Consider the following 18,431-nt stretch of genomic DNA (forward strand, 5'->3'; position numbering starts at 1 on the left):
ATAACCTGAACCTTTAAACCCAGTGTTAACCCTCAAACAGCTTTTTAAGGTCAGAATCTTTTGAAAAACGTATTCACATGCTTTAGGCTTTTAGGCCCTACTGAACTGAGAGCTCCTTTATCTTAAAATAAATACAAATGATACAAAAATAAAAAATTAAATTAAATAATTCGCGTATTTTTACAGAGTTTGTTAAAGAACACAAACCACCGGGACAGTTACAGAGGAATACATTCGGGGTTCACAAGTCAGGTTCGCAGGGGCTCCACAAGATGGCGCCCGTTCTCTATAAATCAAAACAAAGCCCGGCGGGAAAATATACAGCCTGAACTCAAAAACTGTCAAAATTAAATAATGATGACATCCTGTAGGCCTACTGCATTACAATCAGTAAAGGGTAGCCTATAGTTTATATAGCATGTTGGATATAGCAGTGAGTGATAGCCTACGAAATCAACGGTGATAATGGTAAGTGGAATATTTTCATCTGCTACACACAGAGCCATATTTCATCCTTTTGAATTGTGATTATTGTACGGTGAAACGTAGGCTTTACATTACGTGAATTGATGTGACAGTTGTAGCCTAATGCTAGAAGCTTTCTAAGCTAGCCTACGTGTGTACAATTCGGCTAGCCTCCTCTGAAATGTAAATTGAATTAGGCAATTGAGTTCAGATTGACATGTTTATGGCTCAAATCCAGTTTAGGGATGTTCCTCCGAATGAACCGTCTTTACTTTCACTTTCATCGTCTTGGACTGGAGGCAATAAATCGACGGACAAGCGAACCTCGGCTAAACAGAAGGAAGTAGGCTAAATAGGCAAAAAAATAATTAAAGTAGCCTGTCATCCACAAGTTTCGTTTTTTTTTTAAAGTTTCGTTCGGTTTAACTATTTAAATAGTTTTTTTTTTTTTTGTACGAGACGGCTGCGTTAGCCTACATCATCGGTGCTGCTGAAAATGTAATCGATCGTCCTCAGGTGAGTGTCAGACCCTGTTCACATAGGCTATAGGCTATAGCCTATATATATTTTTTAATCTCAGTAACTTCCGTGACTGAGCTGAAAACACATTTTTATTCAGTCTTACATTATACTGACATACAGAAAGTATAAACACTCTGACACACTGTCAGCTCAAGATATATGACTTCAGGGAAATGCGCAGGTGACCGGGCCTACAGGTGTTTAAGGGGGAAACGGACGGCAGAAAAACAATAGGACTATTGTGTTTTTGGCTATGTTTTTATAGGCTATTTTATTTCATTATTTTGTTTTCGTTCTATTGTCTAGATATCTTCTGTATTTTGGATATTTCTACAAGTCTTATTTGTTTAGCATATCAAATCTGAAGACGCCATTTTAAATTCCAGTGGTTAAACTGAAAAAACACGGAAGAGGGGTTGCATAACAATCACCAGATTTAGTCAACATTAGACACAACTTTTAGTTTATTACTTTTTAAGGTCAAAATGTTAAAGTACGTCAGCTGTAGTCCTATATAAGTTTAATTGTCTGTATTTCCAATCTGTTTTGTGACAAAGGCTATAATGGAACAATAATGTAGGCTAATAAAGTGCATTACAAAGTTGAAAAAACAAAAATGTTATGGATTATTATTACTTGCTAGTTTGAATCCCATCTGTGGTTAAACTGTGACTGAGTTTGCGCTGTAAACCGTTTTTTTTGTTGGTAAATAAGTAGCCTACTATCATTTGTAAAGAAGTACTATAATTTAAATTGTAATTATCCCTCCTTTAGGTTCTTAATGCAGAAGTTGATCTTCAGTTAATTCAACTCTGACGTTTGCAGCAGAGTGACATCATGGCGGCTGCAGCATCAGGTGAGTCAGTCAGACTTTATTATTGTGTATAACAAACTGTCTGCTCTCTGTCCACATGTTAACCACATAAAGTACTTTAAACCTTAAGTTATGTCTGCTGATTGGTCAGTCTCCTTTTAATCTAAACAACATTATTAAACATGAACTTACAGTGCTGCTTGAAAGTATGTGAACCCCTTGAGCCTGTTGGAATTTTATTTATTTTAACCATAATTAATTCATTTTTATCAATACCAGTATTTTTATAGAACAGATATAACTGTGCGTGCGTGCGTTTGTACGCGCGACCACGTCCTAGGGGACTGTTCATGTGTGCCAGGAAGCCGACGTTATGTTGATGTCTACTCACACACACCTCTGAAAACTGCAGACGTTTGTGTACTCGCGGGCTCTGAACAGAGCGGACAATGTTTCTCCTCCTGTTGCTTCGACATCAACTGCCACCCGCGGCAGTTGATTTTATATAGGCTACTATATGCCCCCGACACAGACGTGGCCGTTGGCAGTTTAGAATTTTAAAACACGGCACGGGCTAACGTGCTGCTATGTTTGGCTGCGCGCAGCTACTGATCCTGGGTCAGCCACGAGCCACAACGTGAAAGGCTCAGTTATGCTCCAATTCCGTGCGTAAAAAGAGACGTACGTTTACAACGTTATATCCGTCACTGCCCTCATACTTCCATACGTCCTTTATGTTGGAATCGACATTAAGCAAATCAACCATTAGTGGGCAGCAGCGCCGCTCAGAGTAAAAAGTTACTCAAATAGGAAGAAGAAGAGTCAAACAGTGAATTAACTGGATTAAATATTTTATAATAGATCCATGGAAGAAACAGCTTTAGCGATATAGGCCTACTACCGTAGCGATGGAAGAGGCTAAACTAGAGGCTGTATTATAGACAGCGGGGGTCTGTGAGGAGGACATTAATCACGACATGTCAACAAACTATGCTGTGTCTGAAATCGCGCACTTCTGTACTTACACTTACTTTTTTGAGTGCACTTTGCGCAAAACCGGAGAGTGTGCCAAAATGCAGTGCACTGTAAATTCCTCGGTCGTGCACTCAAAACGGTCTAAAACTTGAGTGTGGAGCGATGGACACTTTCCACACTCAACGGCCGCCATCTTGCCTACGTAGCGGAGAGGACGGGACATTAAAATCAAAATAGAGGAGCTTGAAGCAACTGTGGAGTCGGACGCGCTCTACAAAAGTTAAATTACACATTTGTTTTGTTTTTCCGTACAACTATACTGTTTTAGACTGTATCCAACCGTTTAAAAAAAAAATACCACCGAAGAAGAACCTTCAAAATGCAAAGTCATTTCCGGTAGGTGCGCGACGGCAGTTTGGACAGTGCACTGTAGAAATGAGAGCACTGCATCTATAAGTAAGTGTACTGTTGGGATAATAAAGTGCACTCAATGTAAGTGCACTTACGTGAGTGCGCGATTTCAGACACAGCACTAGTCTCGCACGGACCTCCGGCACTTCTCTATTGCTGCCGTCAGCCTGCCGTCTAGCTGACATTCTTCCCCGTGCGATCCCCGCTCATGCTGCTCTGTTGTAGTTGTCTGACTCTGTGCCCCGGCCATGGAACTTCATAGATAGATAAATGTGTATGTAATTTCGTACCAACTCACAAAAACCTCTCCTCAAAAGTTAAGACATTTTCTAAAGTATTATGTCTTTCGTTTGTGTTTGTAAACAAATGTACAGTAAGTGAAAGTGAACTGTTGGCGATGCGCCCCCCGTGATCTTCGGTAGTAATGCTCCGCTCTGTCCGTTTGGTACGCATCCGCAAGCTTGCAGGATACGTGCAGAAATACGGACGTAATGTACGCAGAGTACGGACAGAAGGCTCCATCCGTATCCGTATGCGTATGTAACGTAGAGCATAAATGAGCCTTAAGAGTGACTGTAGTACAGAGCCGGTTGGATGCACGGGCGGATCATTCTGCGCATGCGTTAAAGCGGCTACGTGTAACATTTAAATATCTTTTAAACAGCCTCATGTTTCCTCTGATAATCATAAATTACCTTTAACAGCAAACGAGACCATCAGTGCAAAGAAAGATGTTTTTAAATAGTTTTTATTACTGCTTTTGGTCTGGTCGCACATCCAGTCCGATTTTCGGTTCGCTCGTGCAGGCTCTATGGTCACATATCCGTATTGGTCGCAGATTTCAGTGTGGCGCAGCAACGTGATTTGAGAAGCCTATCCCTCCAGGTGAGGGAAGGGGAGCGGGAGCCTTGTTTGAGACCATCCAACCATCAAAGAAAAAAAAGAAAATGCAATGAAGAAAAGCTAAAAGGGAGACTGATATAGGCTACGGGCGGGACGAGGGCGTTGCCAACGTGTATACAATTTCACGAGAGCGAAACTAGACTGCAGTGTTTACTCCTAAATGAATGAGCGGTTGGTACTAACACAAAGTTTGCTTTGCTTCACCATCATCAGATAACCATTATCTGAAATAGTCATTATTTACATCAACAACACAAACACATTACCTCATCGTGATCCATACTAACTTTTCTGTGAGGACACATCTTTCAGCTCCGTGAGAGAGAGTAGTTAGGTGACGCTGCTGCATCAACTCATTGCAATCAGGTGTGTGTGGCAGTGACTGGCGTTAGTTGATGCAGTCAGTGTCAAAACCACTCTCACGGAGCCGAAAAGAGTCCTCACACTTTCAACACACGGACATGCACTATATTGCGCCCTTCTCAGTTCACACTCGCACGCCTGGCACACACTAGAAAACAGCTTTGCGACAGCGGGCGTCGTAAAAATACTACCGCTTTTGTCCAAAGGGGACGCCAACGTGCCATCTTACTCGTAGTGGCTTTAAATGCGTTAAAAAAATGAACGCAGATAATTCCAGAAATTAATCACCCTGCGTTAACGCGTTAATTTTGACAGCCCTACTCATTACATTGGTCCATTTCATCACCTGCTCGATTTAAGCAATGCAGCTCAGGGTTCACAAACTTTTGCACATACAAAAGTTGGCAAACTTTGTTTTATCTGTTTTAACAATTGATTTCCGGAAAAGAAAAATGTTTAATTGATAAACAAACATCTGTTTTTTCATATCAAAAATACTGGTATTGATAAAAATGAATGATTAATGGCTAAACTAAATAAAATTCCAAAATGCTCAAGGGGTTCACATTTTCAAGCAGCACTGTATAACAACTGTTTCTACATTCTACTAAATGTTATGTGATTAAGAGCGCGCCCTTAGCTCAGTTAGTAGGGCGTCCCCCCCATGGGCCTCGGCCAGCAGCGAACCCGGGTTCGATTCCAGCCCGTGGTCGTTCTCTGCATATCACTCCCCTCTCTGCCCCATTTCAACTCTGTCTCTACACTATCAATAAAGCATAAAAATGCCAAAAAAATATATTTAAAAAATTTTTTTTTATGTGATTAAGTTTACACTCTAAGTGAACAAATGCTGTCTCCTTCCAATCACAGATGATCTGCTCCCCCTGAAGCGAAGTAGAAGCTATGAGTTACTGCCACCTGACAGTAAGTTGAACTAAATTGTGTTGTCCTATTGTGACTTCAAGTCTGAAGTTAAACAGCAATTACGCAATGAACAGCAATGAATGAGCAATATCAATGAATAAATACAAGTCTGTCCTTGCGTTCCAATCCCCTGCTATTTAGTATGGTGGAAAAAAGATTTATGATGTCCCAATTCTTGTAGTCAGATTTAGTATGCTTAAAAATCCCCGGATGTCTACTACATCCGGCCAAGATTTTTAGTGTTGAAAACAGCATCCTATTTGGGCGATTCTGACCCACAATCCAGTGTGCACCGGACGATGGCAGTGTTTTCACAAGAAAAAATTGATATAAGATTTCATTTTACCGGTCATATCGGAAAAATCCAGTTCAAATATTGATAAGCTGGCTAGATAAAGAATAATATCATCAAAGCATGTACATTTTTAGCATGCTATTTATATTTAAATGTTGGCTCCTTGCAACAGACTGTGAAGATGAAACAATTGGCTACAGATGGGAATTAGCCCCCGGGCTACAATCTGGCATATTTACGTGTACTGCTGTACATGCTCATTAATGTGCATTGTCCTGAAATAAATAAATAAAATCAAAGCACATAACATTTAATGTGCCGTAAGGGCTGTCGGAGGGAAACAGTTTCCGTGATCCGATTGCATTTCTAAAGCCAAAACAACACAGTGCCATGTCGCCAAACTGGCTGCACGACCGGAGAAAATGTAAAGTGAAACAGCCGCTTTCCTCCGTGAGATTATGTCTACTGCAAACCAATATACGAACAGTCACCACCGTCACATGGACAGCATTGAAATAAAGCTACTCCTTATTATTATCATTAGAGCTTTGGTGCAAATTCTGAATATTACTGTGGCCGCTGTCTGTGGTGCTTAAAGGAAACCTCCGATCGCAATTTCTTCTCCCTGTCGCTGCAAAAATAAAGTCACAGCAAATCGACCGATTTGTCGATTTATGCCACTGACACGTCTACACGCAAAATAATGAGTCGTTTATATGCCTAAAACAAACCGGCTCATATTATAAAGTGCGGACATGAATGAAAATGATTTACATTTGCAAGTCAGAAAGCCTTAATAAAAATAATAAAAACGACAGTTTATAACAGTAGGCATGCAACTCTTTGAAAATCAAAAAAATAATGCACTAAGAGTCTCTCTCTCTCCCTCCTTTTTGCTGAACCACTGGCATGGCATCAGCCGTCTCTTCAGAGTCAAGGTCATCTTCATTGTAATTTACGTTAGAATGGCTGCTGCTTCGTATTAAGAAGCCATTTTTATATATAATATTTCCTTGAATTGGCATGGCTTATGTTTTGACTTTCCCGCTTGATGTCGCTGTTTGTAGTTTGTAAACCAGTCCATTAAATCAGAGCGAGAGCGCGTCATGTAGTTGTTTTCCTTTTACGCATACACTACAGTCTACACGCAGTTATTGTTTTAAATAAATGAAACATTGTTTTTTATTGTTATAGTAGAATTAAATATTTGAAAATCACTGTAGCATATTTTAACACAATTCAAATTGGGCAGAGGAAATTATTTCATCCGGACATTCTGACTTGTAGACAATTAGAATGCAAGATAAAAGCAAGAGGCAAGACCGAGGCGCAAAGTTATGATGAAATAAGTTTAAGTAAAGCTTGTCCCAATTGTAGCATACTGCATGGCTGACTAAATACTTTTTATGATCGGTTGTAGTATGTAGAATAGTAAAAAAAGAAAGAGTATGCGATCTGGAACGCAGTATGTATTTAGAGGCCTTTTCTAAATCTTTGTTTTTGACAGTGTCTGAGCTGAGGGTCATTCTGCTGGGGAGCAGCTGGTCTGAGAGGAGTTCAGTGGGGAACTTCATACTGGGAGAGACTGTGTTCAACGAAGTACCTGAAAGAAATGAGAGAATCAGTGTTACGTTGGAGGGAAATAAAATAGCCGTCATCAACACTGAAGATCTGCTACATCCAAACATCTCCCAACAGAAACTGACAGAACATGTAGAACACTGTGTTCATCTCTCTGCTCCTGGACCTCATGTGTTCCTGCTGGTTCTACAGCCTGAAGACTTCACTGAGGAACACAAACAGAAGCTTTGCACAATCCTTCAACTCTTTGGTGATAAATCATTCGACCATTCACTGGTTCTGATATCAGGTTTGACCGACAAGTACATGAACAACCCTCCATTAAAAGACATGATCAGTAAATGTAGATACAGATACTTGAAGCGGAAGAACCTTGAACAATCAGAGCTGTTAACACGTTTGGGTCAAGTAGCAAAGGAGAACAATGGAGATCATGTCAGCTATGAAGCATTTGAGGATGCAAAAGCTTCTTTACCATGTGATGTCCAACCCCCAAAGCAAAAGGAAAAACAGACTTCTAGCACAGGAGCTGGTAAGTGCAGAATCATTATTGACAAGGCAATTCAAGCTTTGTTCACACAAGTCCTCGTTTAAATTAGAACATTATGCTGGAAACTAATGATGTGTCTTTTTACAGGGCTGCATGAATTGAAAGAAATCCCTGCACAACTCCCAGTGAAAAACCTGTTGTCTTACAGTAAGTAATTAATCTCAATGCTATTCATTTCTTTGCAGATAGATAGTTGATATATTAATCTTCAATAATTTAATGTTTTAGTATCTTCACGTTACATTCATGTTCAGCTACTTTGAATTACAAAATACCGTTGAAAACGCCTTTTTTATATTTCTAAATGTTCATATTAAACATATATGCAAATCGTTTAGGGCATACATTCTCATCCACCGTCCCAACATCCAAATGTTCCATATTTCAGCCTCACAAAGAGTTTGTCATTCAATCTTTCTCTCTCTTGTGTAACAGCATCTGCATTAAGGATTGTGCTCCTTGGGAAAAGTGAAGAAAAACAGACAAAACTTGGTAACTTCATCATCTATCACCAAGTTTTGCGTTGCCAAAAACTTTTCCCAACCAAAAAATGTGTGGCCGCATGTGGAAATTGGAGAGGAAATCCATTAACAGTAGTGAAAACACCAGACGTGTTAAGTCTTTCTGAGGATAGTTTGAGAAGAGAGGTGCAGAGCTGTGTTGCTCTTTGTCATCCAGGACCAAATGTTCTGCTGCTGCTAGTGAAGCCTTCTGATTTCACTGAGAAGAACAGACAAACACTGAATTTCATCCTGAGTTTGTTTGGTCAAGATGCGATTCAATACTCAATGGTTGTGGTGACACGTGAGGGGGATGAAATGAGCTTCTCTGCTAATGAACTCCTTAAAGACTGTGGAGGAAGACACTACAACATGTCTGATAATAACCGCAGATCATTAATGGAGAAGATTGAAGAAACAGCAAATAAGAACAATGAACCCTTCCGTCCTGTGCATCACATCAAACCATCTCTGAACCTTGTTCTGTGTGGGAGGAGAGGAGCAGGAAAGACTTCAGCAGCCGAGGCCATTTTAGGTCAGACAGAGCTTCATTCAGTGTCCAACTCATCAGAGTGTGTTAAACATTGGGGAGAGGTCTGTGGACGTTTGGTTACCCTGGTGGAGCTGCCTGCCTTCTATGAAAAACCTCTTAAGGCAGTGATGAAGGAATCACTCAGGTGTATCTCCGTCTATGATCCCGAGGGCGTCCATGCCTTCGTGTTTGTGCTACGTGTGGGTCCCCTCACTGACGAAGACAAGAAAGAGTTCAAAAACATCCAGAACACATTCAGCTCTCGAGTCAATGACTTCACCATTATTCTGTTCACTGTGGAGTCAGATCCTAAAGCTCCAGATGTTGTTAACTTTGTAGAGAAAAACAAGGAGATTCAGGAGCTCTGTCGGAGCTGTGGAGGAAGATATGTTGTTCTCAACATCAAGGACAATAAACAGATCCCAAAGCTGCTGGAAGCTGTGGAAAGGTTGAGAGTTGAAAGATCCGGATGCTTCACAAAAGACATGTTCACCAAGGCTCAGATGGAGAAGGTTATAAAACTTGAGGCTGAACTGCAGGGTGTGAAACACAAAAGTGAGATAGGATTACAAGAGGAAATTCCAGGCACTGAGTGTGTCAGGATGGTGCTGATTGGGCGGACTGGCAATGGGAAGAGTGCAACTGGAAACACAATTTTGGGAGAAGATCATTTCAAATCTAAAGCCTGCTCAAGTTCAGTGACCAGGTTTTGTGAGAAGGAAAAAGGAGAGATTGATGGACGACCCGTTGTTGTGGTCGACACCCCCGGCTTGTTCGACACAACTCTGTCCAATGACAATGTTCAGCAAGAGCTTCTGAAATGCATCAGCATGTTGTCTCCTGGACCTCATGTCTTCTTACTGGTGCTGCAGATCGGCCGCTTTACACAAGAAGAAAAAGATTCTGTGGAACTGATCAAGAAGTGCTTCGGAAAGAATTCAGGGGACTTCATCATCATTATATTCACTAGAGGAGATGATCTCAGTCAGTCAATTGAGAGTTACATAAAAGAAGACCGTGATGGCTTTTTGATAAAACTGGTAAATGACTGTGGAGGAAGATACCAGGTCTTCAACAATAAGGATAAGACAGACCGCACACAAGTCAGGGAGTTGATATCAAAGTCAAACAAAGTGATGAAGAAAAATGGCGGCTGCTGCTACACTTCAGAGATGTTCGAAGAGGCCGAGGCAGCTATACAGAAGGAGGTGGAGAGAATCCTGAAAGAGAAAGAAGAACAGATGCAGAAGGAGAGAGAGGAGCTGCAAAGAAAACATGAGGAGGAAATAGAATCAGTGAAGAAGAGAATGGAACAAGAGAAAGCAGAAATTGAACAAGAGAGAAACAGACAACTCAAAGAAATGGAGGAAAACATAAATAAGATAGAAAGAGAAAAAAAGAAGGAACAGGAAATGAGAGAGGAAGATATGAAGAAAAAGAAAGGGCAGGACGAAATTCAAAGACAGGAATGGGAACAAAAACTTAAAGACCTGGAAAAGAAAGTGAAGTCAGAATCCGAAGAAAAGAAAAACATTGACACAGAGTTGGAGCAGAGTAGAGAAGAGTTGAGAACGCAAAAAGAAAAATGGGAGAAGGAAAGAATAGAATGGTGGGAGACACGACATCAAGAAGATGAACAAAAACGTCATGAAGAACGAACAAAACTCAAAAAGTTAAAAGAAGAATACGATCAGGAAAGAGTTCAACAAGAGAACAAAAGAAAAGAAGAAGATCGAAACAGACGAGAACAGGAGGAAAGAGAGAGAAAAGAATTAGAAGAAAACCATAAGAAAAAAATGGATGAAATGAAGAAGAACTATGAAGAGGAGGCCAGAAAACAAGCTGAAGAATTCAATGACTTCAGAAAGAAATACTCGAAGGACTTCACAGCGTTGGTAGAGAAGCACATGGAGGAGATACAGGACATGAAGCAAAAGCATGTCAGACAAATGAAAGAGGCAGAAGAAAGCAAGGACAAAGAGTATGATCTCTTAAACAACCTCTCCAGCCACAAGGAAAAACATTTTAAAGAAGAAATTGAGGAGATGAAGAAAAAGCATGAAGAAGATATAATAGAATTAAAACAGAAATACAAAGACGGATGCATCATCCTCTAACTCTTGATCATAATGACGTTAACAGACTTAAGATAATCGGTTTGTTTAGCTTTTTATTTTATTGCTGGACCAAGGAGGTGGTGCAGTCAGGGGACTCAATGACCACGTTAACATGCACAGCAATATTCCGATATCAACCCAGTTAAGATATTATTCTGAATAAGACATCGCCATGTGAACATGTAATGGTAGGATGGCCTAGAGGAAAGACAGGTTGACCAGTAACCATGAGGTTGTACAATATATAGTCTTTTGACTTTAAAAGAAAATCCTGTTAGGGCTGCCGCGGTGATAAAGGGTGGCTCAATAGTATGGTATGTGGTAGTAGACGCAGGGGGCTTTCAACTAATTCCAGCTGTTCATTCGCTTCAGTTTTAACTACGGTTGTGACTTCTAAACGTTTAAATTTTAAGAAAAACACTTAACGTTTAGAAAAATCACCAACCATTTAAATGTGAATAAGGCCTTTTTATATTATATGGTAACATGTGCATGTCTCAAACAGAGCCATAGCTGTTCAGCACAGCATCCTTACGTGCTGCACAGGTATTGAATCAGGGACGTTAAATGCTGTGATGAACATCAGCTAGTTTTCAGTTGGCTCTGTGTTTACATATTTTTATATATATTCTGGGTACTTAGGGTGAGGGACGGGGTGGCGGTTGGGAGGCATGTAGGTTGCTTCAGAGACCTCAGTGTTTACGTTGAAGATGACAGACAAGGCAACAAACCTCTACTTAATCATTACTGTTTACACTTTGATCTCAATGTTTTTCGAAGTATCCGCAATATTAGTCTTGGTCATTTGTATTTTTCCGGTATATTGTTAGACGCATTGAGAGGGGGACTTTTTTTTTACTACTAACTCACTGTAAATGTGTCCATGTCTCCAACAACTTATTGCTTATGTTAATTTGCCAATTACAAACAGTCTGAAGTTGAATAACTGATATATTATTGAAATTACAATAGGGGCCTATTTATTCACTGTTATTTCTTAACGGACAGAATGTTCTGTCATTCAGATTCTCAAAGCTCATAGAGACTAACCCGAGAATACCCAAAGCGGGTATTTTTTGCTAAAGAGGCTTCTACAAAGTTCCGAATTAAGGGTCTCAATAATTTTGTTAATAATAATTTTTCAGTTTTACATTTTTTGAACTTTCGCAAATATTTGTAAAAACATGTTTTCACTCTGTCATTATGGGTTAAAATGCTAATAATGGTAACAATTGTATACATTTTAGATAACGGTTACAAAATAATAAAGTACAAAAAGTTTCTGAAGTCGTAGTATGTCATCTTATTTAACTACAGCACACTGTAGCCTATAATGTGTCTCATCTAAAAACATTCCTTAATAAATATTTTGAATATTTTATTTTAAATGTGTGCCATGGCTGCTAATATAAACACCCACAGTCACTTACTTTAGATTTATATTCTTGACCTTAAAAAAAACGCAGTTGACAAGATAATAGTTTACCTAATCAAATATTCAGAAACTTTCACATTTCTATGCAATGAATGAAATAACCCAGATTGAATTGATTGCAGTGTAATAACTGTCTCTCACATTTGTGCTTATGAAATGAATGGATAATGACTGGAAGATTATTTAATATATCCTTCATAACGTAAGCAAGCTTGTGTTATGTGTTTGACCAATATCAACCTTTGTTACAAGATGTAGTGCCAACCATAGCAAACAATTTAGAAATAACAATAATATACCAACAGGATTCCTTCTTACACAACAAAATAGGCTATTAGTGAGTGCCTTCTGTATCAAAAGCGCCTCATTTGAATGTTAGTCAGCAACTGCCCCATATCCATTACATTTTTATGATGTATATTAACATTGCAGCATGAGAATTTTTTTTAAATTATTTTTGCACTGTTTTAAAGAAGAGCCTTTGTCTATAACACTATAGCTGTAGCTGCAGACACATGCTGACTTTCTATTGTCTCTGTTACAAGAGTGCTATACTATTCTGCCAGTAGGGGGAACTAGAGAGGTGCTGTTTATTTCTCCTCATCACAAACAGATGAAGGCTGCGTTCCAATCCCCATTCTTCCCTGCTATTTAGTTTGGTAGAAAAAGATTTAGTTTGTCCCAATACATGATGTCAAGTGCAGGAAGCTGAAAAATACCCAGATTTACATGTAAAGGTATGTCCCAATTGAGGCATACGGCATGCAAACTACCTACTTTTTATGGACAGCTGCCATATGTAGTATAGTTAAAAGAAAGAGAGATTTAAACAGGGGAAGTGTGCCTGTAGCTGTACTTGGAAGATTAGATTTACATTTTATGTAAAAGTAGTAATATCACAGTATAGAATGCTTTGTTACAAGTAAAAGTTGTGCAATCAAACGCATGAGAGTATTTGCATGAACTAAAATTAGAATACAAAAAGTTAAAATACTCATGATGCGGAATGGCTTATTTCTTTACTCAAATACAATTAATTGAACAGATAGTAGCCTAATATAAATCATATTTTAATTACCAAAACGGTATGACCAAGATTTTCTCTTTTTTGGATGCGGACTTACATAAATTGTTTCACATTAAACATGATCTATTTTTTAAATATACCTTCTGTATTTTTAAAAATTCTAGTTCCCCTTGATCCATAAGGTTGATGAGGAAAAAAACTGAAAAACCAGTTGAAAACAAGAACCTGAATATTCAGAAGCTTTCATTCCAGGGAGCATTTTACAATCACACATTTTACATTTCTGAATGAGCTACTCCTTCCCTCCTAGCAGCCATCGGTTTCAGTCCATTACCATGTAAATCAACGTGTAGAGACTTGAAACCTGCCCTTTAATCTCACTGTCAGTCAACATGTCCTCTTTCTCTCTGATCTTCCTCTGAATTACCACTAAACAAAACTGACCCTCTCACAGGGGTTCAAAGCAAGGCAACGTTATTTGCACAAAGGCAACTCAAAGTGCTTTACAAATTTACAAAAAAAAAACATCAATCAAATAACAAACTATTCAGTTAATAAAAATTAAAATAAAAAAGCTATTGTACAGTAGAATAGGCAATAGAAAATAGAATAGTGTTTAGCTTTTACTTAAAAGCGTTCATGGTCTTATATATCATCTTAGATATTAGACATTGATCATCTGGAAAGATATTTCTGGTCTTAGTGATTTGTAAACAAGCAATGACATTTTGAAATTGATTTTCTTGGTGACTGGCAGCTATCTGTAAATATTTTAGAACTGGTGTCATTTGCTCATATTTTTTAGTTCTGAGTAATTTGGAGTTGCCAAAAAAAAATGTAATATCCCAGCGAACACACCATTACAGTAGTCTAGTTTACTGGAAGTTAAAGCATGGGACAGCTTTTTAGGTCTTCTTTTTGAACATTATGTCTCTATCTCTGTGCTGCAAGGTTCAAGTCTCTGCACGTTACATATCATAAAAAAGTAGTTTGATTTTTGAAGAGGACACAGGAGGTTTCCCATCCAGCTAGGAGGTTTCTCTCATGTTCACACCTTTTTTGGTCATTTTGTTGTTGCATGTTAATCAGATTCACAGTGTGTGTGTGTGTGTGTGTGTGTTACTGTGTGTGTGTTACTGTGTGTGTGTTACTGTGTGTGTGTTACTGTGTGTGTGTGTGTGTGTGTGTGTGTGTGTGTGTGTGTGTGTGTGTGTGTGCGCGCGCGCGCGTGTGTGTGTGTGTGCTCCTGTATGTTTCCTCTGTGTGTTGCAGACTAACACTCCTCAGGCTCTTTTTGAACAGGCCTGAACCAGCCGGAGAATGTGGACAATGTCCACGTCCCTGAACCAGCGTGCCGAGGCAAACCGGTGCTGTAACTTCACTGTACTCAAATCTTTAACATTTCAGTTTCTGCTGCAAGACGACAACAACAGAACAACTAAAAAGTTAAACAACTGCATTAAGCTTTTTCACTCTTGTTGGAAAGACCAGTTGTGATAATCGTTGTGAATAATGACTTGAAAGGGCTGAGCAGTAATGAGCATAATACTGTATGAATACTGTACACTCCCTTCATGTAACGAGTGGAGCCTAATCGCTCCTCAGAATCACTAAGTCTCCTCCCAGTTCTTAACTATTTCTATAACGGCTTAGTTCATGTTTAATATGCATTACATAAGCATTAACCAATTGTTAGGCTTAGTTAATGATTAACTTAGCATTAGTTAACTGAGCATAGTTAACCACTGATAAGTAATAAGCAATAACAGTTAATGCTTAATAAGCGTAACCGTACCGTTAATAGCATTAAATACACATTAACTAACAGTTAACTAATTTCCCACCTATTGTAAAGTGTTACCCCTTATTGTTTATTTTGTGGGTAGAATAAGAACCTGGAAAGTCTCCGGTGTTGTGAAGGGTAAAAGTAAAACGTGTCACAATCTGCAGGACTGAAGTACAGCAGAATGCCCTGCAGCAGCTCTGCACAAACCTCCATATAAGGAAAGCAGAGGCTCAAAGTCTGTGTCATTTACAAGAGCAAAACGTCAAACCATTTACATATTTAAAAGTTGAAATATTTATTCAGAAGATATTCTTTCCTCCGGAGTGTATAATTATTCTATAGCTCACGTATTTGCGGTATATTAATGCATTTAGTTTAAAGATGTAAACGTCCTACAACACTCTTTCAAATTAACTTAAAGTGCATGTTGTTTTACAGATTTGGCGAATTTAAATCTTGAATTAGTTATTTTTTGTTGAAAGTTTGAAATGTCACTATTGGTGAAGTTCAGTAAAGTTCAGCAGCGCGTCACAGGATCTTCCCTTGAGCAGGTGTGTCTGTGTGTGTGTGTGTGTGTGTGTGTGTGTCATGGAGGATTTTCGGCTACAGTTTAGTCCATACAAGGACAGATGGGAACCAGCTTTTTTTTGGGGGGGGGGGGGGGGGGGGGCGTGTTCGCACCTGGCTAGGACCGTCCCACCTATTGATATCAGCAAATAACGCCCTCTGAAATCCTGCGTTATGTTTGGTTGAGTTTGGAGTAAAAAACAGGAGAAAGAAAAGATTTTGAGGCAAAAAAAAAAAACTTTTTCATCTTTACGACGGTATTATTCAAAAAACGACGGCTTTGGAGAGGCTGTATGTGAACGCACTGACGTGTCGCTGCAGGTTCACACAAACAGGGACACCTCTGCAACTAAATGTAATGAATGCACAAATCCAACTACTGTGAAGTATGTTCAGTTAAAAACTTAGGTCACTCAACTTATTTATGCACTGAATATTATTTATACTTTATGATGCTTATAACTTAGAAAAAGAAAAAAATATCATCTATGTTGAAAGTATTGTCCTGTGTGTGATTTCATATTATTTTACTGTTTTTACTGCTGTAAAACCAATTGAACCACCGGGGACGAATAACCTCGATTTGGATTTTGAGTTTTTTTTGTGAGGTCTCTCAACTGATGGAAAAAAAAAAAGTTTATATACAGTTTATATGTGAGGTGCGAGTCGACCACACCTCAGCAATGTTATACCATATTGTGTGGACCCCAGGAAAAATAGTTGTTACTTCTGTAAAAATGTATGGGATCCTAGATTTTATTTTTTTAAAGAAATGTTTTATTTGGTTGCCAAAAAAAAAACTTCATGTGAGCACCAAGTCTGCACTGTGCAAACAAGCCATAAAGTGTGTATAGCTGCTGGTTCAAGGATCCATGCACATTTAAATCTGTCCTTTAAATCTTACGTTACTCAACACATGATAATATAATGACAACATAGATGTATTTGAGCAACTGCCATTTTCAATTAATTCCAACTTGGTTTTGGAAAAGAAAACGCTTTAAATGTGTGATTAAATTCTTCCAGACTTCTGACCCACAATCCAACAGTGAATAACTCAAGCTGAAGATTTTGTTATTAGAATTCCCAACAGTGTAATATTTAGCTTTTACCTGCTCTGATTGGCTGTTGGTGAAATGCACCCTGGGAGTTGTAGTCGACTCCTTTCCTTCAGTTTTCAGTGCACATGCTTTTTGTAGCTTTGAATTTTCTCTGCAAAATAACCAGATACTTTGTCATTTTTTCTGATGATTCAACAAGAAGACACAACTCTACACATCATGCACAACCCCTTATGTATAACTTTAAGGAATTTGAACTTTACTGGAGTTTTTTCCTTCTTATCAAAGGTAAATCTTAGTAAGTCCATTTTTCCTGCTCTGCACTTCCTGTCTGACAGCTTTAGATCCTTTCAGATGATAGAATATACATTCCCTGCATTCCGAATCACATACTCTTTCTTTTTACTACACTACATACTAAAGTACAGAAGAGTTTAAGGGCCACGGGAGAGAGAAAAAAATAAGATAAGGAAGATTTTTCTTTTCATTATGTCGAGAAATGTCAAGAATAAAGACGAATACTCCAAAATGCTATTGGAGTAAGTGGGGCATAGGTATTTTCAGCATACTACAATTGACAATTGCATGTATTGGGACATCCTAAATCTTTCTCTGGTATCTAAATAGTAGGGAAGTATGGGGATTGGAACGCAGGGTATATATTTAAAGTAGTTTTTCAAAATAAAAGTCACGGAAATGTTGGAATAAATATGCAAACCTGGTAGCCTGGCTCCGCCCGCCCGCCTACTTCCGCCCAAATTTTATTTTCCCTTCAGTAGTCAGTCTGGGTGTACAGCCCATTTCCCAGTTTTGCTGGAGATTCGACAGCCGGTCCAATCAGCGAACAGAGCGAGTGGCTGAGAACGATGACGTCGAAGTCGCGCTCCAGTTTCAGTTGCCAGAAGCCGGCTCATGACACACGTGACGACCAAACGTTATGCGATTGGTTGGCTAATCCAGAGTGGCACTGGGCAGATCCAATAGTTTTAAACTTTAACAGACACCCGCCTCCATGAGTGAACGTTTGCCAATTAAAGCACTGCCAGACCTTCTGTACAAATGAAATGAAGTACGATGGTCTGGTAGCACCAGGCTACAAACCTGGCTCATGATAACTAATTATGTGAAAATCTGCATCTCTTTAAAAAGTTAAAATGTATTTCATTTTATTCAACATATTAGTGTCCAACCTTCTTTTCTAGGTTGGTGCGCTAGAAGTTGAGATTTTTTGGTTCACTAATAAACAGCCAAGGCTCTGTAAACTGGTGTGTAAACCAAGGAAATGTAAAGAAAGCAGGCCCATCGTAGCAAGCAACATGCCCGTTTACAGAGCCTAGGCTGTGTATTAAAACCAGATTTCAGCGCAAACTCCGTATGGACAGGTAGCAGATTGAGAGGAGATATTCACTGATTTTGCCAAAGAGTGAGTTCGTCAACAAACATTCTCCAGAATCGCTGACCCCACATTTGAATGACTTCAGGCTAAATATTTGTATTGCTACCAGTTCAAGATGTTGACGACCAACATTTTTTTCAATTTACCTCAATTCTAGTGGCTAAAGAACCAGAAAAACAAGAAAAACGTATCAAATGATTTTTGAAG

At 39.0% G+C, this 18,431-nt stretch overlaps 1 protein-coding gene across 2 annotated transcripts; it reads left to right on the forward strand.

The window, feature by feature from the left end:
* The first annotated feature begins 362 nt into the window (after window positions 1-362).
* On the forward strand, window positions 363-12,057 carry LOC307263654 (uncharacterized protein). Of its 2 annotated transcripts, none has more exons than XM_080044856.1 (6): window positions 363-468; window positions 1,762-1,843; window positions 5,324-5,377; window positions 7,180-7,785; window positions 7,891-7,950; window positions 8,239-12,057. In XM_080044856.1, exons 2-6 carry the CDS (start codon window positions 1,825-1,827, stop codon window positions 10,950-10,952), a joined length of 3,453 nt encoding a protein of 1,150 aa, XP_079900982.1. In that variant the 5' UTR covers window positions 363-468; window positions 1,762-1,824; the 3' UTR covers window positions 10,953-12,057. The 2 variants fall into 2 exon arrangements, with proteins under 2 accessions (XP_079900982.1, XP_079900981.1); XM_080044855.1 differs by lacking the exon at window positions 363-468 and adding an exon at window positions 791-981.
* The last annotated feature ends 6,374 nt before the right edge of the window (window positions 12,058-18,431 follow it).

This window comes from Ammodytes marinus, assembly GCF_949987685.1.
Source record: "Ammodytes marinus genome assembly, chromosome: 2".
Lineage (NCBI taxonomy): Eukaryota > Metazoa > Chordata > Actinopteri > Uranoscopiformes > Ammodytidae > Ammodytes > Ammodytes marinus.

What these genes read in the sequence shown, in the direction of transcription:
- LOC307263654 (XM_080044856.1), top strand. An exon ending in TGAGTTACTGCCACCTGACA is followed by an intron (nt 5,378 to 7,179) that starts GTAAGTTGAACT and finishes TGTTTTTGACAG; the next exon opens with TGTCTGAGCTGAGGGTCATT. An exon ending in GAAAAACCTGTTGTCTTACA is followed by an intron (nt 7,951 to 8,238) that starts GTAAGTAATTAA and finishes CTTGTGTAACAG; the next exon opens with CATCTGCATTAAGGATTGTG.